The sequence below is a fragment of the Seriola lalandi genome, unplaced genomic scaffold, assembly GCF_002814215.2.
Source record: "Seriola lalandi dorsalis isolate HSWRI2012SDOR001 ecotype SW California unplaced genomic scaffold, Sedor1 jcf7180002052942, whole genome shotgun sequence".
Taxonomy (NCBI): domain Eukaryota; kingdom Metazoa; phylum Chordata; class Actinopteri; order Carangiformes; family Carangidae; genus Seriola; species Seriola lalandi.
This window is the reverse complement of record NW_019523495.1, coordinates 93,026-120,247: the sequence shown is the minus strand read 5'-3', so window position 1 is coordinate 120,247 and position 27,222 is coordinate 93,026. Positions and strand designations below refer to the sequence as shown.

At 39.5% G+C, this 27,222-nt stretch overlaps 1 protein-coding gene across 7 annotated transcripts in view; it reads left to right on the top strand.

The window, feature by feature from the left end:
- Positions 1-26,362, top strand: part of tcf12 (transcription factor 12) — an 84,881-nt gene extending 58,519 nt beyond the window's left edge. For 3 of the 7 annotated variants that reach the window (XM_087172465.1, XM_087172464.1, XM_023400739.2), the window contains exons 9-20: positions 6,043-6,142; positions 6,695-6,834; positions 7,362-7,506; positions 7,691-7,761; positions 11,460-11,604; positions 15,601-15,674; positions 18,354-18,545; positions 21,473-21,587; positions 21,694-21,856; positions 22,046-22,299; positions 22,553-22,706; positions 23,433-26,362. In XM_087172465.1, coding sequence (XP_087028591.1) covers positions 6,043-6,142; positions 6,695-6,834; positions 7,362-7,506; positions 7,691-7,761; positions 11,460-11,604; positions 15,601-15,674; positions 18,354-18,545; positions 21,473-21,587; positions 21,694-21,856; positions 22,046-22,299; positions 22,553-22,695 — 1,542 coding nt within the window. In that variant the 3' untranslated portion in view covers positions 22,696-22,706; positions 23,433-26,362. Of the gene's footprint in view, positions 1-6,042; positions 6,143-6,694; positions 6,835-7,361; positions 7,507-7,690; positions 7,762-11,459; positions 11,605-15,600; positions 15,675-17,770; positions 17,843-18,353; positions 18,546-21,472; positions 21,588-21,693; positions 21,857-22,045; positions 22,300-22,552; positions 22,707-23,432 lie in introns of all 7 variants that reach the window. The other 4 variants (XM_023400738.2, XM_087172466.1, XM_087172467.1 and 1 more) reach the window with 4 other exon arrangements.
- The last annotated feature ends 860 nt before the right edge of the window (positions 26,363-27,222 follow it).

The following is a 27,222-nucleotide window of genomic DNA, read 5'->3' as shown; positions in this document are numbered from 1 at the left end:
CCGTCTAAGGCCCCCAGGGTTTAGGAAATGGAGCATTATTTTCCTGCTCTGACGTCACGAGCCAGCCCGTTTGCAGCTGTTGCATGCTTTACAACTCTGTGTTTACAGGCACTTCTCAAAGCTTTTACTCTGTCAACACCACAACTGCCATATTTTTCATTTCATAAATACACCTAGTCCATCTTTTTTTGCCTCTCTCTCATTACCTGGATTTGGATCCAGTTTTTTTCTTCCTTACACGTTGAGCCTTCTCTTTCTCTCACTAATGGCTCCTAATTGATGTGTGAGCCATGTGTGGGAACAGGTAGAATGTGTTGCCAGATGGTTGTGTTCTTACAAAAGCCATATTTCACCTCACTGCCTGTAGACCTGTTAAATCATCACAAAAACAAAAAGATTAGACACTCAGGATTAAAACGTGTGGAAGAGAACAGGCTCACCACACTTACTTATGCACTCATTTGGTTGCCTTTGAATTACACATATTAATGAAATCCTGCTTAGAATTATTTTAGTTCCACTTTGTTGGGGTTCCCCTGCAGAAAATCTACATTTTTTATGCCTGGAATTAAACATTTTTTTTCTCTCTTTCTAAATCCGCTCACACATTTGTTTTCCGTCCCACCCACTTCCCTTTATCTTTTTCATACCCACCTCCCCGCCACCTCCCTTCCCCCTCGTCCTTTTCCTCTTTGCCTCAGCACTTAGAGGCTTAAGAGAGGGATGTACCACACGAGCCACTCCCTTCTGACAGCCACCCCTTCCCACAGTGCGGAGTGGTACAATCCTGCTTTGCATAAGTTTCCTCTGAGTGGGTCGTGTGTGGAGGCCAGTACTGAAAGAATTATTAGTCCCTTTTGAACGGTTTGGATGTATGTCTAGAGAGAAAGCTTGTGTGCTGCCATAGTGTACCTTTATCACTTAAATTGCTAAAGCTATAATGTATTGCGCCTACCCTGTCCCTGGAATGGGCAGTAACTCTTTAATGTATTACTACAACGGGAAATCGGTGAGTACTCTCTTTGGGAATGTGTGTGTTTTGGACAGAGAAGAACTGGAAGAAATGTGTGTGTTTGAGTGTGTGTGCGTGTGTGTGAGAGAGAGAGAGAGAGAGTGACTGTTGGTCTCACTCTGCTCGTCCATCTGACTATCCTTGTGTCCTTAATTTTTGTGTTTTGTTTATTTTAAGATAAAAGCACTGTGTTCCTGTGTGTGTGTGGATGCATGTGCCTAAGGCTCCTCTTACTGATTTTCCATTACATCAGTTAAAGCTGTGTGACAGTAGAATTAAAATACTGCAGTTCAAGTGTCTTAACTATGTTATAAACTTATTGTAGTGTGGTTTTTATTCTACTTTGTTCCCCTGCTGTGCACAAACAAGTAAATATTCTAGGCAACACATAAAATTTTAAAAACTTTTGATCATGCACAGAATGAAATGGTGCAGCAGAAAAAAGTTTTTTGCAGCCTTGAATTTATTTTTACTGGCTGGTTGCTTCAGCTCTGAGACTGGGTTGAAATAATAACAAGTGGGAGTCTGGGAATGATTAAGGGAAAGAGGCTGCCTGTTGAGGTTAGACTTTCCTGTTTGCAGATTGAGCTCCAAGCACCAGTGTTGCTGTTATTCCATCTGTTTTTAATCACTTTTGCATTCTTGACGCCACAGGGAGCCTAATGTGATTTCTGAACTTCTCTGTAATGACCTCTTTGATTTTTGGTCTTCTGAAAACGTTCACTGTGTGAATACTTTTTTGTAAATACATGTATAGTTTTCTGTGAATGTGCGTCCATGTGCGTGCTTTTGCTGCACTTGGACTTGAAGGCGCTGTTGTTTTGAGTAAAGTTATTGGTCGCGCTTGTGTTGCAGAAAGTTCTTAGATGGCGCTTCTCCTGTCTTTATGGTAAAAAAGTTATGGTAAAAAACAATCCAGTGGGCTTATGAATCTGCTCAAGGACATAGTCTAACAATGGCTGAATGAGCTCTGTAGTGCAGTAATCCTTAAGTAATGATCCTGTCATAAGCAAATTACACATGCAGATTTCCACCTGTCATTGCCTGTGCTATTTTTGCTATTATATAAAGGGTACATGCATTTTGAAGGAAAAATAAAGAGGTTAGGTTTTTATGATATTTTATTAAAAAGGTCATCTTATTCAAGGTTGTGTTTCAACTTTCCTTATAACCCATTACAGCATTTCCTCTTTGTTCCCACTACACAAAAGATGACTTTGATCTTTTTCATATTAAGTATTAACAGGCTTGTGTTACAGTTGGTGATGGGGAGAAAATTGATAGCATGTGGACAGAACAGGCAAACTTTATGATCAAAAGCACTTTTTAAGTAACCAGCATCAACTTCTTTTTTTCTGTTTTCCTTGCAAGGGAAAAGAAAGTTGGTGATCATTCTTTGCATCAACTTGATCCACATTAATTTGTTATAATGCAGAGTTGCATAGCAGCTCACCATCTGGAGCACTGGGAGAATTCACAGTGGGCCATTGGCTTGTGAGCTGGTGGCACGGAACCAATACAGATGGAGCAACTCACTGATCTTTCTTCCGTTGCCTATTAGTGAAAAAGAAAAAATTGAAGTGAAAGCCCTGCAGTGATTGTTAGACCTTTTTTTCTCGTTTTGCTTCACAAAAAGCCCCCCCCCCCCAAACACATACACAGGAGGAATGTAAGGAATAGTAAAAAACACAAAAGAGACAACATGTGTTCTTTTAGATAGGACATGTCTGTTTTTGTTTTTGTTTTGTAACGCAACAGGTTCCATCGTGCTTTCTAGAGGTTAGCACTCATCAACAGAAGCTAATCCTTACATCCCCCTAATGTGCACATGTGTTGCACATGCAGTCAAGCACTCATGCTTGACTGCATGTGCAACACAAAGTCAGTGTGGGAGTGGTGGTGGGGTGTTTGTGTGTGCGTGTGTTGACCTATCATATGTGCACAACACACATGTTGTGAATAGTTAATGAAGTTACATTGATGCCAAATCCAAATTTTTGTGGCATTAACGACTGGAAGATATTATCCTGCAGTGTGGCTGATCTATTTTTAGAGAACCTGACTCCCAGTCGGCAGCTCTGCTGTCAGAATGTGCACTTGGTCAAAAGATTTTACTGCTTTACAAACAAGAAGAAAAGCAAATATCTTCAATTACTTGTTTCTATTAAATTACATCTAAAGTCATGTAATATATACGTTCTATATATTATAGATCTATATTTATATATATAAATATTCTGTTCTATCTAAGCTGTTTTCGACCAGTGGTTGAATGTTACTTGTTGTATAGCTAGATTTAATTTATTTATTTTTGAGAGCACCTACTTCTTCCATTAGAGTGAATTGAACAGGCTTTTGAAAATTTTAATATTTCAAGTTTTCTACATGGCCATGGCAGCTCTTGCCCTTTTTAAATATCATTTTAGCACAATAAGACAAAAAGGTACTTGATCAAGTTTTTTCAAACTCAACCAAAAAAGTGTGAAATGTTTCTTTAGAGGTCATAGCCTTGGAAACGTGGGCATTCGCTTAAAATGTTCCCTGACTTGATCTATTAAATCATTGTGCCAGTGAAAGTTAGTCTTTATGAGAATAGGTTTAATGTCACAGTTTTCATGCATGACAATACTGAGCCCTTGACTTTCTAGAAAGCGCTGGCAGGTATCACGTGTAAGTGTTGAGCAGGCATTGTGTCTGTTGTGCGTACGAAACGAAAGTGTGTAATATTTGGACTTGAAACAAAATGCCCCAGAGATATGGATCGATTCCAAGTAATGACATACAGCACAAAAACAGGACAGGCCATTAAGAGAGCGTTTGAACTCTTCTCTTTGAGCTTCTTGGCCATCAGCCTGATATTTCCCTAGTTTTATTTTTTTATATATCCTTTCCGTTCTTGTTATTATCTTTGGTGTTGGCTGACAGATTGTGTTTTAACATTTGATATTTTAATCGGGATGGCATGAACTTCAAAGGCGGGGTACCACAGGCTTTGAGACATGGTGGAAGGTGTGCGGGATATAGTCACTTCGCAGTTGAGGTAGAGTGCTGTCGAAAGTCAGGTCACAGAATTGAACCAATAATTCAACTGAATAGAGAATTTTTTATCTGAAGCAGGGTATTATCATCAATATCAAAATGTTTCTACCATCGCTACCTTAAATCATTCACTTCTTGTTTGCCTTAGTAGCTGTCAGGTCATTGCTGAAGGGAAATGGAATACATTTTTACTGTCATTATGGTTTTTCTCAACTTTGTCTTTGTGTCTGTGATTTATTTAAAAAAAAAAACTGCAATATCTCATTTTTTTGTCCTGGCGGAGCGTTGATGCGTCAGAAGATGTAAATAGAAGCTAACTCAATGCATCTTTGGTGCTGACTCTTCATTTTATTGTTGTAGATTTGGTGTTGTGTAAACATGCAATCCCAAACTGAACACTAACACAAGGATACTTTTATTGTTAATAGAGATGAGTTTAAGGTCTATGAACATCAGTGATCAATAGAAGGGACAGAAGTGAATTTATTTATTTATAAAACATACCCGCTGATTCTCAAACAGACGATGTAGGTCTGTGTTGGTGTGCTGATCCGTGTGAGTGACGGCTTTTAATTAATGGCCTTGTAAAAGGAAACCCAGGCGGGCCCTCTGTTCCATAGGCCGGCGGAATGAGGCACCCAGTGTTTGGGATGGTTTATTAATGCCTTGACTGGTTAGCCCAGGGTAAAAAGGACAATTAGCATTACCCGCTGCCATATGCTGCACATTGAGCGTCTGACAGAGGCAAAAGACAAAAGCCCGGGCTCCTGTGTGAGGCTAACCTGAGATCTCCATGGAACTACTATCAACCCTGGTCACATGTGTAAGCCAGAAGACCCATGAGAGCTCAGCCCCTCCCAGAGCACTTTAATTACACACCCAGACAACATCACGCTGGAGTCCTGCTCACTCAGCAAAGCCCAACAGCCCTGAGTCCCCCTTAAGCTGCGTTCTGCATAGATATAATAAGCAAGTGATTGAATTTATATACTTTAGTTGTGATGCATATTTCCCGTCAGTGCTGTGTCATAAAGAAAAACCCATGCAAATAAACAACCTTCTTAGCTGTCATCATCTGCGGGCATTACAAAGCAATCTTTGAGGAGCGAGCTGTCTTAATGCCAACAGCTGAGTGCGATGTGAGGCCTTTAAAAGAGACGATGGGACACAAGCTGGAAATGTGCAGGTGGAATCTAGCTGGCAGGTCTGGCTCTCATTAGTGCTACATGACGGTGGGGTCATCCAGTCTTGTCTGTGGGAGGGAGAATTTGTTCAAACCTTCTCTCCCCTCTTCACTCCCCTGTGCTCTGTCTCTCTCCCTCACCCTCTCTCCCTCCATCTGGAGTGGATGAAGTCAGAGACCACATCACTGGCCTTCAGTGTCTTTGATCCTCCCACCTAGCTTGGCACACACACAGCTGTACAACAGCATGCCCACTGTGCCTCTCCTTTCACTCTCCCACCAGCTTGAAGGTACAAATATAAAGAAAGCAAAGCAGGCTGTTTTTGTACCACTTATTTGATTTCTGCCTCTCTGGGAAAGCTGTAATTTGCCAGGCATTTAGTCTATGCATGTAAGCGGGTATCATTATACTTCCATTAGAGGTTGAGTTGATCTGAAATGCAAATACCCCTGATAATCCACTCCTCCCTTCATGAGCTTGACTGCTTGCTAGTCATTAAAGTGTGCATATTTGTGTGTGCGTGTGTGTGTTTGTGGTTTTAGGGCCATATCTTGAGTGCATGTGTATATGCGTGTGAGATCACATACTTGTGTGTCAAGTTCCTAATTGTGATTATACTTTGCATTCTTGTTGAATGTGTTTACTTTACGGGAATTGGGATAAGAGAGCTCACAGTTTTTATAGGTTTTAGCATCGTCATACTTGACAATACTATGAATGACAGTAATGCCTCTGTACTCTACACTTTGATTCCCCAATGCTACAGCACAGTGGGCTGTACTAATAACATTTATGTTCTCCCTGCAGGTGTACGCACCGTCTCCAAACTCAGAAGACTTCAACAGAGATTCACCTTCTTACTCTTCTCCTAAACCCTCCAGCAGTATGTTTGCAAGCACTTTCTTTGGTAAGTTCAAAATGACTTCACAAAATCACCTACAGTATCTGGTGCTGCAGTTCAGTTTAACGTCATATTTTTATTCTTAATGCCACATGCATTTCAAAACGGTGTTCTCTTTGTTTTTGTGTAGCGTTGGTAAAGTCTGTGTATTATTTTATTGATTATTTTGCTATGCTGATACGTTGATGTTACCAGTCAGACGCAGTTGTTTTAGCAGTATTCAGTAATATTTAGTCTGTGGTCAGTCTTTATTTCAGTGTGACTGACTTCCAGATCTAGACAGAGAAGCAGACTTCTTGTTGGTTTTAGCTCTGTGTTATCTCAGCTGTGTTCAGGACAAGGATTATGTTTTAGTCCCAAGAGCAAAGAAAAAAAAAAGAAAAAGAGAACTCCTTGAATGACCCCCCTCCTTGGAAGTTATAAGGGTAGGGTTGGAGGTTAGGCGCTGTCTGGTACTGAGTCAAAGCTAAATTACATAATTTGGCCCTCAGTTCTACTCAATAATGAAGTAAAATGATTTATTATTATTATTATTATTATTATTATTATTATTATTAGATGGTACCCACAGTTCGTCTGACCCGTGGAACTCGTCCAATGGGATCAGCCAGCCCGGCTATGGGGGAATGCTCGCAGGATCTTCATCTCACATGCCACAGTCAGGAAACTACAGCAGCCTGCACTCACACGACCGTTTGGTAAGCAGCACCGCTCATCTGGTGATACCTAAGCCTATGAATAGGTGACAAATCATTGTTAGTAGCTTTGTTTTGCCGTCATATTTATGCAGAGGATCCAGTGTATACCGTTCAGCACATACGGCACGCAAATTCTTTCTCCGCCCTGCACCCCCCCACAGCACAGCTTCCACAGTTGAAGTGGGTGTGTTCGCTTAAGTTGTTGTCTGGTTATTATCAGCGGAGGCACTGCTGACCCTCTTTGTGTCAGTGTTTGATCTGGTCTTGTCTGTCTGCCTGCTTCAGCTGGCTGGGCATCACAGGGAGCCTGCAGATGCTGCCTGCCCTCTCTTTAGCTCTGTCCCTCCTCCCACTAACTTTTGTTTCATCGCAGCCTGGGAGATGTCAAAGGAGAATATAAAATTTAGAGAATAAATAAGCTCTTTCTTCAACACACACACACACACACACACACACACACACACACACACACACACACACACACACTTGTGACTGGAAACAGAGCATTTCTGTTTTTTATCTTCCAGAATTACCCTGCACACTCAGTCTCTCCAGATGTCAATGCCAGTCTTCCTCCCATGTCCAGCTTCCATCGAAGCAACACCAGCACTTCACCATTCGTCACCGCAGCGCACACCCCGTCCGTCAACACAGCCGATGGGCCGATCATGGGTACGTTCTTGTGATTCAGCTACCTGCTCAAAATGATTAATTCAATGGCCCCGATATAATTATTAATGAACATCCATTCTGTAAAGGTAGCGAGTCAGGTTGTTGGACAGCTGCCTTGTGTACAGTCACCGCTCTTCATTTGTCTGAGTCTGCTATTACAAAGTCTCTCTCTGTGTTTTCTTAGCTGCTGCAAATCGGGGGAACGCCACTGGAAGCTCACAGACTGGAGACGCACTAGGAAAGGCTTTAGCCTCGGTGAGTGACATCCCCACTTTTAACTTGGAGTTCAGTCCATCATACCATGCATCCCCGATTGAAGTGAATTAAACAAGATTTGGATTTTAAAAAAGAGTTGGAATCATTGGGTCATTATGGAAAATTCATCAACTCCTGTCAGAAAATGCTTTATCAATAGCATCAGTGTGGCTTTGCTGTCAACTAGCACAGATGTCTCTGCATATCCCCATCAAGTTTGACCTCCTCTCCGGTTGTTAAACTCAATTATAACTTCTATGTACCCATACACTCAAAAAACTTCCTCTGCAAATCAAAATAAAATAATGGTGCATTTCAGTCTTTGAAGAAGGTGACCTCAGTAATCATACAAGGAATTAACTGCTATACTGAATGCTGATTAAAAAAGCCCAGGGGAGATGTTTGTAGTTGTTTTTGGGCCTAAGCCTGGAAAATTTTGAGCTTAAACTAAGAGTTTTCAAGAAAGAGAATTGTACATTTAAAATACTCCTAAAGCCAGTGGATTACTCTTTACTCTAAAACCAGACATTAGTATCCGGGACGTCCTGTAAAGCATCATAAGACGTATTTGTCCCTCAGTAGCTCACAGAGGTTCATCAGAGAAAGAAATGTGTCTTTCCTGCGGGTGTGCCCACATTGACTGATGGATAGATTATATGTTATGGTCTGATTTTTTCTCCCTCATATTTACAGTATAAGAGAAACAGTTGGATAACCTGGATACAAGAATTGTTTCCTTCAGGAAAGCTTGAAGCAAGACAGTGACAGAGAAAAATTAAATGAAAATAGAGACTCAAGAGTAACCATCCACTGCTGTAACCTTTAACCTTACTGTACTGTAATAAAATTGTGACTCAAGCTAATTTGGAGAAGGTGTACGGTATGGAGAACAAAAGCCGAGACACAGGTGGATGGAGTTTGAATTGAACACAACTGAACCAAATGACCCAAAATTATTGGGTTGTATAGAGCAGTAGAAAGTGGACTTATGTGGAAGTCAGCTCAACATAATGGGCCCCCACAGCAGTTCCCTCCACTGTTCCCCTTACTCCCCAAGTGGAATAACATCCTGTCTCAGGAACTGTGTTTGTTTTTGCCTTTGTCTTAAATGTTGCTTTTGAAGTCTAAACCTTATTAATTCTGAAAAGTGTCCTAAAATACTGTTTAATATGTTGCATAGGCATGATATGTGCATTAAAATACTGGTATTAGATGTAACAACAGTTTAATTTCACACATCCTAGCACAGGCTGTTTGTTGAGGAGGAATATTTCTTACCGGTGTGAATCCAGAATATGAGAGTTTAGGGATGGTAATAACAAATTAAGTCCTTTATATTTGCAGACTCAGTTCTATTAGCATGACAAAGCTGGAGTGAAATGGACACGGTTGGACTGGGGTGGGGGTGGGTGTTTGGAGCAGGGGGCACAGGGGAGTTTATAACTGCTCTGGCTCAACTCCACGGGCCGCCCATTGTGGAGCTTTTGTTCTCCGCCCTTTTAAATTGGCCTTGCTTATTGGCCCCATGCCGCCTGCGGGAGCGTAACTGATGACGAGGCGGAGCTTCATTTATTCCAGTAAAATGAGCCATGTTTCACTTTGAATGCAACGTTAGTAGCCAGTGAGTGAAAAGAATAGAAAGTCATATATTGTCGGGTCAGAAGTCACAGTTATAAAGGACTTTGCTTTTGAGAAAGTGAGAAATATTTGGAGATTTGTTTGAGTCTTATTGGTTGCGGACACAGTGGTGGCCGCATGATTAATCCTCCTTCGTTCTTGGCTGAATTGCGTGTGTTAGAATGAAGATGCTGTGCAGAGAGAAACACTGAGCGTGTAGAAAAGCATAAATAGTAATTTCTCCCTTTAGACGAGGGCCGATCCCTCCTCCTCCACACTCAGTGACACACTTCAATGAAACCTCTATCCTGATACTCCAAGTTGATTGAAAAACTAAAGCCCAGAGATCAAGATTGAATAAGGAGATTATTAATAATGAGTGCATTCTATCATCCCCACAGAAGTCAAATGGTTTCCTGCAAGCTCAATTTGATCTTAACTTGGAGGAGAAATCTCTGAGGATCTGCTGTTTTTTTCTCTGCTAATTAGTCAGGATCCACCCGTAATACCCTGAGTTCTCTGAGACATGTTCCATTGTGGCACAATATCCTCTTATTAAAGGGAAAAAAAACAATCAGGGACGTGTTTGTGCTTTAATCCAGCATTTGTTTAAACAAATGAAATCCCAGTGGAAGTTCTGAAGACGTAATCTCCTCGTTCCCTTGTGACTGACATGTCATCCTAAAACTCAGTGACCTCGGTGTAACCTAGTGGAGAACGCACTGATACAATAAAGTTACTGTGATTATCATAGCAATAAAGCTGAAGTAACCTGGACTCGGCTTGTGGCATCAGGCAGAAAACCAAGACCTTTGCCCTAGTTATGCTCTTCATAGATATTAGAAAGTTTAAAAAGATGCAAAAATAAACAACATTTGAATACTGCTTGATTTTCATATATGATTCACAATACAGTCTGGTGCAGTCTGACATGCGACACTTGAGATTTTCTGTTGTTGGCTTAACAGGGTTTCCAGGTTGGGCGTTTGCACTTCTTGAAGCCACAGTGGAATAATAAATGGAGTGAGTCGAACAGGGACCGAGTCCTAATACAAGTTAAAAACAAACCATGCTCCTGTAATACAGCAAGTTTTATAAGTCTCTGTACAGTCGGTACAACACTGAACTCTCAGCTGCAGATCATGCTCAAAGTATCGACCTTAATTCAACCTGTTACTCATCATGCTTATTTATTCATTGAAGTTATGTGTAATTTATTAGTGCAGGTCTATTAGGGGTGAAACTTGCATTTACTTGTTTCATTTCAGTTTTTCTCTGGTCAGTTGGAATGAAAAAAACTCAACATACAATGGAAGCACGCTTACATGCTCCTTAAATAATTGTGAATGCAAAATACAAACAGACTGACACACAAACAGCAACAAAAAAGCATTGTGAGATAGGGAGTTACTGAGTTAATATTTTGTTTGCATTAATAAAGCAACAGAAAATTCAGAATTATTCTGCCCCTTTTTTTCTTCTTCCTGTGAGTCAGCAAATTTAGAGACACAGGAGATTAAAAATAGACTAAACGTATTTTGATGTGACAAGTGTAATACTAATTTGTTACATGTGCAATAAGAATTTTTAAACATTTTTCATACTGAAACTTATTTTGACATTAATTAATTGATGAGTATTACATTTAAAACAAGTAAATAAAAGCTCAGTTTCAAAAAAGTTCAAATGTCCAGGCAACATTAATTGGAGCAGTTCAGCAGTTCAGCGTTTGTCTCTTGGTGTTAATCTTTACCCACAATGACTTACAGTAGTTGATACAGAGGAAGACACAAGCACAAAACATCAAAGTGAGTATTGTTTGTGTTTCATTTTGTGGAGGTCGTGCTCTGAGCACAGATGACTGAAAACATCTCATAAGTATGCACTGAGCATTTTCATGACATCCCTGGCAGTAAAATCCCCATAATTGATGTCACAGTTTTGGCTTGGAAAAAAAAAAAAAAAAAAGTAGAAGAAAGAGCAACCAGTGATATAGATTTTATTTTTATTTAGGACTGCTGATGTTTGCATTAATGATGAATCTTACTTCACACTCTGTCTCTTCCTCTCTGCTTCCACAGATTTACTCACCTGACCACACTAGCAGTAGTTTTCCATCCAACCCGTCGACACCTGTGGGTTCTCCTTCACCTCTGACAGCCACAGCAGGCGCTGCCTCAGCAGGTACCGTGGTGACTGCTGCCGGCACCCCGTCTGGAAGGCCAGGTAGAGCACCAGTCTTTGGATTTTAATCTCATACACACCTCCTGTGCACTTTGATACCAGCTGTAGAATGAAAAAATACACTTCTCTGAAACTGCTTTATAAAGATGTTTTCAGAGGCAAAAAGCCAGTGACAGACACATGTCAGACTGTGGTAGAATTAGGCCTTGACCTGGAATAGCCAAGTTAATGAGGAGGCTTTCATGAATATGTCTTTAATTAATTTAATTACTTTATCTACATGCTGCATTAGTTGGATTAATTGAAGCCTAAGCAGAGCGAAGTGTGAAAAGTTTCTCTAAAACTTACTTTAATGCCCCTTTTTAGCTTTAGAGTAGCTCTAATCATTTGGTATTCATCCCCGTGCTTTATGTATGCCAGGGCAGTTAATGCTATTTTTACATTAATCCATTTTAAAAGAAAGCTTAGTTTATTCAGGGATAAGGCAGCACATCCTTCGAAACAACAGTCATGACAAGTATTTGAAACCATACCAAAAAATGTTTTTTTTTTCATTTCATTAAATGTGTTTTTCTGTGACGCCGAACAACAAACATTGATCTCAAGCAAAGAGAAGAGATTCTTTGTAGCAGATTTTGCCACTAGTTGCTTCCTATCTGCGGTCTTTTTCACTAAAAGCATGAAATCAGTTTTTGCAACTTTGTTCTGATTTTAACAATACACCTACACCTGAAAACAATACCTGACTTTCTGGTCCAGTGTCCAGAACATGGGCTCCAGAACGTTGACTTCTGGTGATATCACTGGCTAGTTTTGTCTCTCTCTTTTTAGGAGGGTCTTTGTTCGTGTTCATAAATTTAGATCTAGCTGAAGAGTACAGAGACAAGTTTAGCCTTAGATTTAATTTTGAAGTGTTGGAAACGAAGATTTATTGAAGCCCTGGAATGGCATTGTAAAAGAGAAAGACTGTGTCTCTGGCTTTCAGTGTGCGTAATAATTTGAAATCTTGTCATAGAAGTGTTTGATGTTGGTCCTGAATTATAGTTTTGAAAAACTTTTCGTATTTTCCTCTTTTGCGAAAATGTTATCCATGTTTTTATGACTTATAATAGTGGCACTCGTCCTACTTTCTAATAAGACACAATTCGGGGTGGGGGTGTGGGGGGTGGTTTTAATGTAATATAATCCTGTTTTCCAGACATGTGCTTGGCAGTTTGTGTTTCTATGTCAGGCTGATTTTTGGGGATGGACAGACAAGCCTCTTTCTGAATCTCTTATGCCTTCCAACCCATACAGCTGAGAGAACACCTCAACGAGGTCCCCTGTTAGTAAGATACTGGGCTTTTAAGTACATTAAAAAAAGATGTGTATAAGAAGAATACAGGTTGACAGAGGTGAGAGAGTAATGGAAAGCAAATGAGGGGAGACAGTAAGGGAAAGCCCAGTGTGTTGTTTTAGTGGGCAGTTTTGTCATGTGTGGTAATGGAGTGGCGACAGCTGTCTCTATGTATCCCCCCCTCATCCTCAGCTGTTGCCCTGCCCTATGGACAGCTGTTCCCTCCAACACACACACACAGACCAGGCAGCAAAAGGCCTTGTTTATCTGCCAGTGGGTGAAGGAGGGTGGCTGTGACTCAGCTGATGAGGAGAACTATGATGGCCTCACATAGGGAGATCCCCCTCTTGACCTATTTACAGTACAGCACGCCACACCTTGCAGCATAACAATGGTATTTATGACTTTTTTATAATGTAATAATATAATATGTTTGATTGATCGAAAAAGAATATAAAAAAGTTCAGTGTTTATTTTTTTTATTAATGGAATATATATATATATATATATATATATATATAATATTATATTATTATTATAAATAACACTACTGCAAAACAAATACATGTGGAATTGTAGGAAGTGGATGGTGTTTCACTAATTATTCACCCGTATTATGCTTCTGGGGTTAGAAAATGAACGATACTTTGAAATTGGCACAAAATTTGGCTCGCTGTTGATGTTAGCCACGAAATCCATTCATCATTAGGATTACACCAATATACAGCACATTATTCAAGACGGGTTTGTTCAATTAGCCCTCTCTGGTGCACGTGGGGACCAGAGCCCCAGGCTAATTTTTCATAGCCGCCAGCCAGCAGAGGCTCATGTGGAGTATCTGTCTCACTCACCTGGGAGAAAGCTGAGGCAGAACACAGACTTTTTCATTTCCTCTTCCAAAGTCACTTTTAATAGCCTGTTAATTAAAGTCTGCTTTTTCCAGGACTATGTGTGCAAGGAAACGTGAAAACTAAAGTATCGAAGATCACAGAGGTTTAGTGAGATATTTCATTCGAATGAATCAATGGAAACTTATTTTAGTGTTTCCTGAGCTTAGGGGAGGTGTGATTTTGCGTTTGTAAAAAATATTAGTTGTCTTGCTGTCTCTCGCTTTCTCTCTGTCGCATGCGGTTGCACTCAGTGTTTGACAGAGTATTTGAGCCGACCACATAAGCCTTGATTCGTGAAAACAGACACTGAACAATTAGTGGTTTTGCTAGTCTCCTCACTGTTGAGACTCAGAACGCCTTTCTACACTGTGTAGCTTTCAAACAACTCTTCATATTAACAATAAATAAAATTTGATCCCATTCAACATTCCCCAGGCCCCTCTGCTATAAATGATTCCCCTCATCCTGGTCTACATTTTTCTTTGCCTTAAGAAGTGGAGTACAGTACCCAAAATGAGATTTTAGAATCACACTAAATTATATATAACCAAAACACAGTCTCCATCTGTGGATGGTACCACAGTGGGCTCCATTTACCAGGATGTAGGCTGGGTTTGGTTTCCTTCCACCATAATGGACACCAGAAGAGCACTGAGAGCTCTGAGCTGGAATTGCCCACAGACATCCTATCTTGTAAATTACAGGGAAAGGTTCATTATTGTCAAATTCCATTACGGTTATTTGATTGTATAATGCATTGCCTCCTGTTGCACATGGCAGGCAGGTTAGTTAGATGATTGTGATTCAGAAAGAGGACAGAGAGCAATATTGTGCTGGAGCTGGAAATGTGATGAGCAGATGTGGATTCCTTTTCCTTTGCTCTAATTTACACCAGATCAAATCAGCTTGATTTGCTTTCCTGTACTTTCCTTTTTTTGGGCTAAAAATAAATATATATAATCCACTGTGAAATTCTTCCAGCCAAAGGTAAATTGTAATCTCTAGTACAGAGTATCTTAAATTTCTCTGTATTTAGTTTACATGATTGAATTATATGGTTTTTCATGTGTGTGCCAAAGTAGATTTGTCTTTATTGGATAAATTAGTATAAATGATGCAATGGTACTCAGATGTTTCCAGACCTGAATTTTGTGAAATATATGAGGACAAACTGACTGTACAGCCGCTACATCACCAGTCAAAAGGTGTTTGACTCACAAAAAACTAATAAGGAAGATAACTCAGCAATGCTAGCTAACATGGTGGAATGGGAAGAGCTTGATTGAACCCAGATGCTTGGCATATTTCCTTCATCAAAAACCCTGATCAAGGCCATGTGCCGAAACCCTGTTGAACCACACTTCATTTCTGATCACTCTGATGTGTTTTGTAGAGCCTCAACGTTTCCAGGGTAAAGGAAGTGTGAAGAAAAATTAGTGTTAAAAATCAGATTTGTCAGTGCTCATATTGTTCTCCAGCCTCTCACAGCTATGCTTATTAATGTGCAGATGCAGTGAACATTTCAGGGTGGAAGTGGGCGTTAGATGAACTCTACGCTGGCTCATGTGTCAGGATGCAGTCCAGCCATCAGGAAGTGATGCAGTCGAGCCCTGAAAGATAAAAATATCTCATATAGAACAACAAGAAACCAGAAAATCAGGATGTCAGTGTCTGCGTGGTGTTTTGTGTGTGTCAGTTTTTGTATCGGTGTACCCAGTGGGGCAGGATACAGCTATCAGCCATGTTGATATGTAACTGAATCAAAGGATTTCTGACGTTGACCTCCGCTACATCTCTTCTGTCTCTCGTCAGGTACCAACCAGTGGCCCCGCACAAGTGGACATACCCCATCCTCTCCAAATTATGAGAACTCCCTTCACTCACTGGTAAGCTCCCTGTCCGCCTCTGTCTTCCAGTGAGTGAAGGATATGATGGATGCTCACTTTAGATACATTACCCATGAAGGGCTAAGCTAGCATTACAGGGAGATTCCTGTCTGACAAATGTTGTGCTGAGAAAGATGGGGGTCGAGGGATAACCAAACTGAACAATACCTGTCCCTTGGGGGCTTGCCATCTGTCCCCTACTCCGTGGGCCAGGATGGGGATGACAGTTGGGGGATGGGTTTAGTTAAGGGGGCTGGTGTGGGGCTGGCAGCTGTTTGCTGAGCCACTTCTCCGGGATTCCTTTGCTGCCATGCGACCGCAGCTACAGATCACCTTTCATCCAGCCTGCTACCTGATGCATGCCATATATTTACATTCTCTGCTGGGAGTTTTTTTTTTTCCTAAGTAATAATATTTAATTAGAAAGCTCTTATAAAATGAGTACAAACATTTTTCATAACAATTAAGATGCAGCAGTAAAGACAGATTATGCAAAACGGGAAAGGAAAAAATAAACAAACCATGACCCTGATCCAAGCCTAAGCAAAGTATTTTTCTCATTGATTGACCTGGAAGTCATACTGTAGAATTTTTTTTATCAATTAAAAAAGTGAGAGACAAGCATCTGCAAAAAAATTTAACGTTTCTCAAAGCATGGAACATGACTTGAAAAGGCCACAGTCAGTCCAGCTGCAGTCTTATCACAAAGTTCCCTTCAATCAGCCAATTGTATGTGAAGAGGACATTGAACATGGCCATGTAGATGTTTCCTCCCATGCCGCTACAAGCTTTGTTTTGTATCTTCATGGCCACCAAAGATAAGTCGCAGCACAACTGAAGGTGACAATTAAAGTGAGTAGTGTCAGATAACCTGAACATTAGCTGCCATGTGAAAACAACTGCACTTCACATGCTGTTTGACATGACGTGAGTAAATGCAGGACTACAGTTTGTCAGTTTTATATTATTATATGTTTAACATTATATGTGATACTTATATATATTTTATATATTATTTGTGGGACGACCTGCGGTAAATGACAGCGGCTTTTGAGGGTCAGATACGCTGGGAGGTTTAGACTCTTCAGTGGTGAAAGGACAAAACCAGTTGGTCCAGCCTGATGTCATCTTGCAGGCTGTTTGACAACCTGTGGGCCATAATGGAAAAACTGAGCTACACTTAATTTTGAATCTGGACTGCATGACTAACAATATTTATTTAAAAGTGTTTATTATGAATATTAAAAATATGTTAAAATTGAATTTTGAAAAATCACTTATACAAAACTGTAGACGATGACGGAATAACTGAACCAAACATAAACACTGAGCCTTAAAAGGGGTTAAAGATGACTTCTACTGATTTTATGTTCTCGGAATTTGTTTAAGAGTGTGTTGAAATAAAAGCATGGATCACAGTTCCTTGGTAGTTGTGTCAAAACTGTTTGTGACATTGAAAAGTCCTGTCTATTTCTAGGAAAGTGATGAGCAACTGTGTAAACATGCTAGTTGAGGATTAGATTACAGACAAAATGATCTTGTTAGTGGATTGGTCCACAGACAGCAGTTCATATTGGAATAACACTTATGTAATAGGAAAATTAGCTGATTATGATAATCCATAAATCTTTCTTGTAACTGGCTGCTTGCTTTATGTTACTTAGACTTACCAAAAAGTACAGCTTGGTGTAATGAATATAACAATGCAAAGTATTAATATGCAGTGTATTTATATCACTCAAGGCTGATGCTGGTCAATGGACAACACAGGTTTACCAACAGGGACATTTATTCCAACAGAGAAATAACAGTCCACACAGCTTGGAAGCCAATGGTTTAAATGTGCAATGTAGTAAATGTAATGTTTAATGATGTGACCAGTAGAGTAGTGATGGTTGTTATAATGTTCAAACAGCAAAACATTTTCATGCATACAAACTGAATGGTCAGACGCTCTGGGCTTCCTTCCAAATCCGACCCTTTTCTTTTCTGTGTGTCTTTACAAAAACAATCTCTATCCACAGTGTGTTTCCAGTATTTATAGATACTGATCTTTTTTTTTATAATCCTGTCTTATTCTTATTTGACTTTGCCAGAAAAACAGAGTTCATCAGCAGTTACATGAGCATCTCCAGGATGCCATGTCTTTCTTAAAGGATGTCTGCGAGGTACTATTCAGATAGAGCCTTTACTCATTTACGTGTTCCATACATCTTTGCGTTCCTTATTTTGTTTTCTCTCTCACAAGCTCGACTTGCAGTCTACGTTCCTCACAGTGAAATGCAGTTTCATTTTTCTTGCCTTTGTTTCCATATTGTCATATTATGTGGTCTTTTTAGCTATTCCAGCTTGCAGTAATGATCTTAGGTGCAATTAAAGTCTAAATTAATTGTTGAAGCTTTCCATTTGGCTATAGTGCCTCTGTCTATTATTCATCTAAAATAAATTATGATGACTTGAACAACTCAAGCTGAAATGGCTCAATTGATCTTGCATTTGAATTGCCTTCTTTATCTTATGTTTCAGATGTTTTTTTTTTTTTTCTTTCCACGTCCACACCATAAAATCAGTGTTTTCAATTTTGGTCCTAATGTGCTTATACTAAGCTGCTCTGTCCTTCTTTTCCTCTCTTCTCCATCTCCCTAACCCTTCGCTCCTCAATCCCTCTGGTCCTCCCAGTCTCGAATGGAGGATCGTCTGGACAGATTGGATGATGCAATCCTTGTTCTGAGGAACCATGCAGTGGGCTCCACGGCCAGTCTGCCCAGCGACATACACAGTCTGCTGGGACAGGCACAAAATGGGCCAATAGCAGCCATTGGAGCAAACTTCCCTGCATCTGCATTGGTTCCGAGTCGGACAGCAGCTATGGTATGAGAACTTCACATAAGTATTTAGGCCTCAAGTGTTTTATATGTTTAGGATGTTGCAGAAAGTGAGGGGGAAAACACATTTCTTTGGTCGATTCCTATACTGTAAGTTGTTTTTCAAACTTCTCCACAGACGAAGCCTCGCCCACCTGTTCGAAACAGGTCCGCTGCCATGTGTAAAAACTAGACATTTTCCACACATGAACAGTTGAATTTATCCTGACATATTTTCCATAAGTGTAATGGCTGGCCGAAAGCTCACCCTCCTCTTGAGAGTGGCTGTATACACAAGGGTGAAAGAGAAATGAGAAAAACAGGCGTAATGGAGTGAAGTTGTTCTTTGGTGCAGAAAGTGTTTGTGTGTTGCACTCCTTTTAGAGTTAAAGTCGAAGCCTCTTGAGACACAAGGGAATGCAGGTCTCAGTATAAATCATGATGTGTTCACCCATCCTCCATCCGAGGTATTTCATTTTAAAGAACCAAGAGATTTGAACACATCTGCAGTGGAAATTAAAATGGGGCGACTCGTTCAACTGTAATCCGGAGGTGTTTGGAAATAATTTGGGTCAAATACAATAAAAAAACTGCTGTTGCAGTTTTAATATGGGTAGGGGTTCAGATTACTTAAAACTGAAAGATGAACACATTCAACTATATGTTTTATGATTTAGATTTTAGTGTTTCCCTCATTGTAAGTCCTGTTCATCTGATGAAAATTATATTTAGCAATGGTTAAATTAAATAATACCTTCAGATACAGAGCTGAGATCCATCTGGTTTTCTAGAAGCCAATCTTTACAATTCACATATTGAATTAAATTAAATTGTTTCGAATTTTACAAATTGATATTATATAAATTTTATCAATATTTATCAATCTATCAATTTTTTTTTTTAATTGGATCAACAGTGAGTAACAGTACAAAAAACATTTTATTTGTACTGCTTAGGGTTGTAACTAACAATTATGTTCATTATCAATTAATTGCTTAGACTGTAAAATGTCAGAAATGAGTGAAATATTACAGGGTCCTCAAGCCTATGATGACGTCTTCATATTACTTGTGTTGTCCAACATTACTCAGCGGATGACTGTTGATAATTCTGTCATCTAATTGATTAATCGACTAATTGTCACTCTAGTGACAACTCCCCAAATACCCACAGACACAAAGACATTAAATAAAAAACTTTTCCTCCTGATGCACAGCTGAAATTTAGTGCAACAAAAAGTAAGAATAAAAAAACAATTTGTTTCACGTTTTGATTAAGACTGACATCTTAGTGTTTATTCTTCACCAAGAACATTTCACAATGTTGGCATGATCATCAAAGCTTCACCGTATTTTTATCAGGATTTTTTACGTCCCTCTCTCGTCTATGATCTCAGATCTCCTTTGGCAACATTAATTTATTTTAAAAGCAGTGAAAGGTTTTAGTTTGTTTTAGGGCAGTGTGTTTTCTGTCTCTGGTTGTTTTCACTTTGATGCTCAAACTGTTGGATCTTTCAGAGTAGCTTGTTATGTCCCCAAACAAGAATTTTTCTGTGGTTGTCAGAAGAGCTCAGTTTGATGTATTTGTTACAGAGAGCTGGGTTGTGGCAGTGATGTTGACCGACTGCGACTGTGAGATAGAACATACTGTGTCTGCACTAACACGGCACTTCCTGTGTGGGAAGAGGTCCCCTCAGCCAGGGCTCACCAGCCTCGGCACGGCACAGCCACAGGCTTTTTACTCTGGCTGACACCCCACCCTCTACCCCCTTCCTCCCCTTTTCATCACTTCTTTTTAACAACCCAGGAAATCTGAATCGTTGGAAACGTGTGTCTGAACCCGCGGCCTCCACCCAAATAGAGGTCCTCAGCTGTATGGTAATCAGGCCCAGCCATGAAAATGGCAGCGTTCTTTTCTTGCCAGAACTCCGGCTTCCCTCCTCCTCCTCCAGACAAAGAGTTGTTTGGACACCTGTTGAGTGCACAGCAAAGATTAGCGTAGCGCTGAGGAAGGGGAGGGTTTCGGGGTGGCGGGGTTAACAGAGGCCAACAGTGACCGAGGATCACATTCCATAAGAAAAGGGGGAGATACCCTCCACCCTCAGTGACGATTTCCCCGCCTTTCCCTGGTTCTCAGAAGGGAAATCAAATAGCTGGAGAACATGTGGTAAACCTCAAGAAGGAGGGACTTTGTGGTACAATGTGGTGGGAGCTGACCGTTTTTATGTTATGAATATGAACAAAATGAAAAAGCAAATTGTCGGACTGTTGAGTTGGTTCAGCTTGACATCTTTTAAAACAGAACACAGACGGATTCGTCTCATTTCAGACATGAGAAACAGACGTGTTCTCAGTTGTGGTTACAGAGAGCTAAGAATGAGACTGACACAGCAGCGAAGTATAATAGAACATAAACAGGACAAATAAAGAGGTTTTCATATTGTGTCATAAAGTAAGTTGGTTTTGAATATATTATCACACAGGTGTCTTTTATTTGCTTTTATTTTGTGTTTTCCACCCTTGATCGTGCACCCTACAACATGCTGCTATGAAACAAATCACCAAAGCACCCCCCAGTGTCGGGACTGATAGATTTAAAGTACTCATTAGGCCCTGGACATTTCATATGAATAGTTAAATCCTTCAATATACACAGACTGCAAATAGCATCCAATCAAAATTTCATCAACATTTCAAAAGCCATTAGCTAGAATTTAATATTGAAAGTAAAAAAAAAAAAAATCATTTTTAAATCCTTGACCTGTGTTGATGGACCTCAACTCACTGATGACTACTCGCCGTGATTATTTCTTCTGTTTAGAACCACTGGATCTTGCATTTGTGCTCCTCTTTTGGTCAAAAGAAATGCTTTATGTACCATCTCCAGAGAGTGTCTGCTTCCTTTCTTCACATGTCCTTCCTGTCTGTGTTGCAGCAGGGTGGTGCCCACGCTGACGATGCTGCCAGCCTGAACAACAGCCATGGAGGACTGCCCAGTGCCGGCTCCACATCCAGCGCAGAACTCAACCACGCAGTGGAAACATTCAGAGGTCTGGTGAACCCCACGGTCTTATTGTACAGTTGACACAATTTGATGTGGACATGGGTCAGCTTATTTTATATGTCTTACCGTTATGTTTACATTGTCTTTAACAGGTCTTGCTGCAGGCCTGGCTAGCCAGTTGCCTAGCACCCTGGAGCTGAAGGTGGAGAAACAGGACAAGGACGACATGCACGACAGCCTCTCCACAGATGACAAGTCTGATGACGAGAGCGATAAAAGAGATATGAAGACACCCAGAGCAGGCACACGCACAAGGTATGAACATGTTGACACACAAACACACAAAATGTTTCCCAAAAGTGAAACAACTTAGTTTAACTGGTGTTTGGTTAGGTGTGAGAAAAATAATTATTTGAACTGAAAATTGTTCAGAGCAGGCCTTGTGGTTATGCCTGAGCAGTAGCCCCGACTTTGTGATTGTAAAAAAAAGTGATCTGACTGCAGGTGGATTTCTTCTCCCTGCCACAGTATCACTGAAGACGAGGAGCTGAACCCGGAGCAGAAGGCTGAACGAGAGCGCGAGAGGAGGATGGCTAACAACGCCCGTGAACGCCTGAGGGTGCGAGACATCAACGAGGCCTTCAAGGAGCTGGGTCGCATGTGCCAGCTGCACCTGAAAAGCGAGAAGCCTCAGACTAAACTGCTCATCCTCCATCAGGCTGTGGCTGTCATACTTAGCTTGGAGCAGCAAGTCAGAGGTCAGTGTCCAGCTAATGAAAGCTTTATCCCCGCATTAATGTTATAACTGAAATGTCAATGCTACGTCACATCAAATCAATATTGATTCTTCAGAAACGTGTAATATATTTTCACATGATATTCCTGCACATGGTAATTTCATTTTTGCATCACATCCTCTCCGTAAAGGAAATGAACAGGTCAAAGCTCTCACGTTTTGTGTTCAAAGAAATGCGACGCAAAAGTTTGATTCTTGTCTCTCTGAAACTACAGAGCGGAATTTGAACCCCAAAGCAGCCTGCCTTAAGAGAAGGGAGGAGGAAAAAGTGTCTGGGGGCTCCAGTGACGCCCAGCAAGGCCACACAGGAGTCCATCCAGGCCTGACTGACACATCCAACCCCATGGGCCACCTTTGAGCAGCAGACAGGTACTCCCACTTCCTGCAACTAACCTTTACTTTCAATATTGATTAACCTGAAGATTATTGTCTCAAATAATTAATTAATCAATCATCTTTGGATATGAGGCAGGCAAGTTTGTATCTTCTTTTGTCTTTTCTGAAAACTAATTTTTAACATATGGCTTTCTCTTAACCGATGGAATTTGTTGCAGTGATTGTTAATAATGTTATATATCTTTTTATGTCGTGGATTTTATCTATGTTTTTAGGCCTTGTTTTACTGAAAAGCATAACAATAATAATAATAATTATAATTATAAAACGTTATAACAATAATAATTATAATAAGATTGATTTGTAGGACTGGATGTAATAATACCTAATGTTTCTGCACAGCACTTGACTTAAGTGAGGTTGTTGTTGGAGATGATCACCAGATAATGTTGCTACTATTATGATCTTCACCATCACAGTTCCTAAATCCTTCACTTCTCCACATTTGAGAAGCAAGAACAACGTCATGTTTGGTACAATTAGTGACTTAAGTGATTAATCAATTAGTTGCAGATTAATTGTTATGTTGATCGACTAATGCATTGAGGAAAATTTTCTATAAATATGTGAAAGAGTAGTGATGGAGCTTTGAAAGTATTAATGTGTTATAATCTCGAACCGAAAGTACAGATGGAAATTATTTTGTGTAATTATTGATGTTCACCTCTGATCGGTGTATTTCTCCTCACCTCTCTCCAGATCAAAGTGATGCAGATCATTTCTGTCCCGTTTTGAGTTGGTGACCTTGCTTCCCAGTGACAGACAGGACTCACATTTTGTGACACCAATTGGAGGAGACAGACCACTCGAAGCAAAACCACAAGACTAACACAATCCAATCCTAAGACTGAGGTAGAGCCAAGCATCTAGCTCCCTGTGACCAGTTTCCATCTGCAAATTTCTCCCCACAAAGAAAAATCTTCAGCACATATCACTGTCTGCAAGAAGTGTGTGGCTTCTGAACAATCAGAGACTTCGCAATCTCCTCAAACCGTATGTGGAAATTGCCTTGTGCCTAAACTGAATTGACGAATGCATTGTAACAGCAATTGTTTTTGTTTGTCTGTTTCTTTTTTTTCTATTTATTATGTTATTGAGCTATAAAGTGTATGTCTAAAGGGAAAGTTAAGTAAGTTCAAAGAGAAGTATGTGGCTTTTCAGTTGATCTATAGTTTGCCAGTGTCACCATTAAAACTTGAGCACTCCACCCTGCTAAATCTTTGGCTAGTCCAAGATAAGGGAAAAATATTTGGGCACTGAAAAGATTGAGATTAATTTATTGGCCAGTTTAGAGTGATATTTATACCCAACTGAAAATGATCATTAGCTGTTAGATCTGAAAGACTAAAGCACCCCATTTAAAAAAAAAAAAAAAAGAGGATATATTATTTATATTTATATTTTATTCGTTCTGCCACTGGCCACATCTGTAACCAAAACTACCTACGTCTGTTTCTGCATAGTTTAGATCAGTTTCTGTACTACTGACCAGTGGAATAATAGGCCCGAGTACATTAGCATCAACAATATTGTCTATATAGGTGACAGACGAGTGGCAAACTCTAGCTTTACTGAAAGCTCAGATTTAGTTGTGTTCTTTTTTTCCTCTGTAGTGAGCAGTGAAAACACAGAGAGCAAACTGTTTGCAAACCTTAGCATTCCCTTCATATTTTTAGTGTCTTAACGAAAGGAAAAGTGGACTTTACTGCCCTTCGGTTCCTTTGCCATATAGTGTTAAATGTAAGCGGTGACATATTTTTGAAGATTTTTATCTTTGTTTAGCCTCCTGACAGTTACATGCTCCTGACGTCAGCACAGAAGTGGCTTGTGTTTTTTGTCATTTTTCTGCCACCAGCTAATCAGAGATTGCTTAACGAAGAAGTAGTTTAAAATGAAAAAACGACGACCACACTTTCTCCTGGCCTGATGAAGATACCACTTTTTTTTTTTCCAGTTTTCTTTGTTAATATCTCAAGACATTAAATTTCAAAAACAGTTACTCTGAGTAAAATTTAGTTATGCTTATTTGTGTTGTAACAAGTCCTTCCTTTAGACTTCCAGCATTACAATGTCCAGTTTCAGTCAGCAGAGAGAACTTCTAAGTTATTTTTCAGTTATGTTTTCATGCAAGCCGTGATATACTCAATACAGTAAGCCAGACTAGATATTTCATGGATATCATACAACTGTAGCACAATAATGAACAAAAGCAGTTAACAGGATTTTTCTTTTATGTTTCAAGACATTGGTCATGGTTTTATTTTGTTTTTCCCTATCAGTGTGCATGCTTTACATTTCTCCTTTTATTAAGTCTTTGGTCTTAAGACTTGCTTTATATTCCATTTATTTCTTTGTATATTGTCTTCTATCATTATCTACACCTTAAACAAGGCTGCCACATTCAGAATGAGTATTCTGTACAAAAAGGGACTTAAATTAGAATAAAGGATGCCACGCCAAGAGTTTACATTAAAGATTTATGATTTAACAACTTTGTTTCAATGAAAAAAACCTAAACAGTTGTTGTGTATTCTCTGACTGAATGTGGCCTTGTTCTTCATTTCAGTATTCACAAGCTTGTATTCATGTTGGCAGACTTTGATTGAGGGTATAATGTACGCCACTTCCTGCTCTCTTACCTTCATTTTTAAATTTCCTGTTCTTCCTATATTTCTTTGCTCCTCTGTTTGCCAAGTTAGACTTTGCTGTATTCCCAGATGCTTTCCCTTGTATAATATATGAAAAAAAAAGAAAATCAAAAGAAAAAAAAACATTTGGCTTATTTTTCACTGTAGTTAGTCTTTTATACAATAATACTGTAAGAATATTTCTTGAATTCTAAATATTACTCTTTCTAGATTTTTGAAAGCAAAAGTTTTGAGTAAAAAGTTTCTTACTTTATTTTACTATATTAGATAGTAAAATGTACGGTTATTTACCATAACCTGTCCATTACTACAAGAAATTTACAAATGGCATCTCAAGAACATAGATGAATTGTTGCTCGTAGTCTAGTACTTAAAAAGGCTTCGTACGAGCTCCAGATCCCTAAAAGTGCGACCTCCATCCTATTCTTCAGAGTCCGTTGTCGATTGATAAAAGATTTGTTCTTGTGTCAAATGAAAAAGGTATTGTCGATGCACATCATCAAAAAAAACTGCAGCAACGAGAATTTGAATTTTCTGTCTTTTTCAACAGAGAAACACAATGTATATAACATTTATGTTGCAATAAATGTGCCATCTTTTTTTAAACTCAGTTGTATGTGCATTTATTTCTCTCACTGAGCAAACATGTTTGTTTTTGTTTCTTTTGTTTCTCCATATTTACATTTTCTCCTCTCCATAAAGTGTTATTTTATGAAAAGGCACAGGAAAGATGAAGTAGAGACAGCTCAGAAACATGGGGGTTCATTTAGAGTTCCTTATTGTTTCTTGCTTTCTTTCTTTGTTTGTTTGTTTGTTTGTTTGTTTTTTAAGACATTTCTACAGTGGATTTAGGCCAAATGAGTGTTTTATAGTATGTAACTCATTTTTGAAAATAATGCCAGTGGACCATTGTAGTCTGTATGAAAAGTACTATGAATATATGTTTCTATTTTTAATAAAGTGTGATAGCAGCGTACTGTACATGTGCTGTGGTTCTACTTTTTTTTTTACATTTATATTTATTCATGATGAAGAAAAAGAGCTAGAGACAGATTCGGTAGGAAAGCCACTCCAGCAAAAAAATTTATCAACAGAGGAAATTAAATTGATATTTTGGAACACATTTTTTTAATGTTCAAATATATTAATTCCACATTAATATTTAAGTGTCAATTTCAGGATGTTTTACAATATTTTATACAATTTGTTTTGACACAAATCATGTAAATGCATAAGCAAAACAGACAAAAAGAAATAAAAAGAAATAGATGAACTGAAACTAGAGCGCAGGAAGGAAATTGATGCAGCCAATTATGAAAAGTACAAACCTAAACTATATTTTCTAATAAATGTTTTTGGTGGTAGCGGCCTTCTGTAGACTGCCACACTCGATCTGCTAATGAATCCCAAAAGTGTTGTGAAAATGCTGCTCTAAACCTGCAGGAGTGTTGTGCTGTAAATCTCAGACCTTGTACATCTGCACAAAATTATCCTCTTGCAGATGTGAGCATGAGAGTACTCATCACTTCCTGAGAGGTCTGATCCCAATTCAATTTTTCTGACAGGGGTGACACTCAGAGGAAAACTGCTGACTGCTGTTCTGTCTGTGGTGAGCTCAGTGAAGCAGCGTAAATCATGACTGTCATCTCTCAATATTCCCTGCAGGGAGAAACAGAAGAGATGTGAGTGTGTTGGGCTGATGGTGGTGGCGGGTGTGCATGTTTTCTGTAGGAGTGGGACCACCAAGTCTGAAGGCTGACTTCCTGTCATGGCTGCTGGGCCAACTGACAGAAAGTCCTTGGCTTGCATCCTTGAAGCCTTCTGCTCCTTCTGCTCCTTCT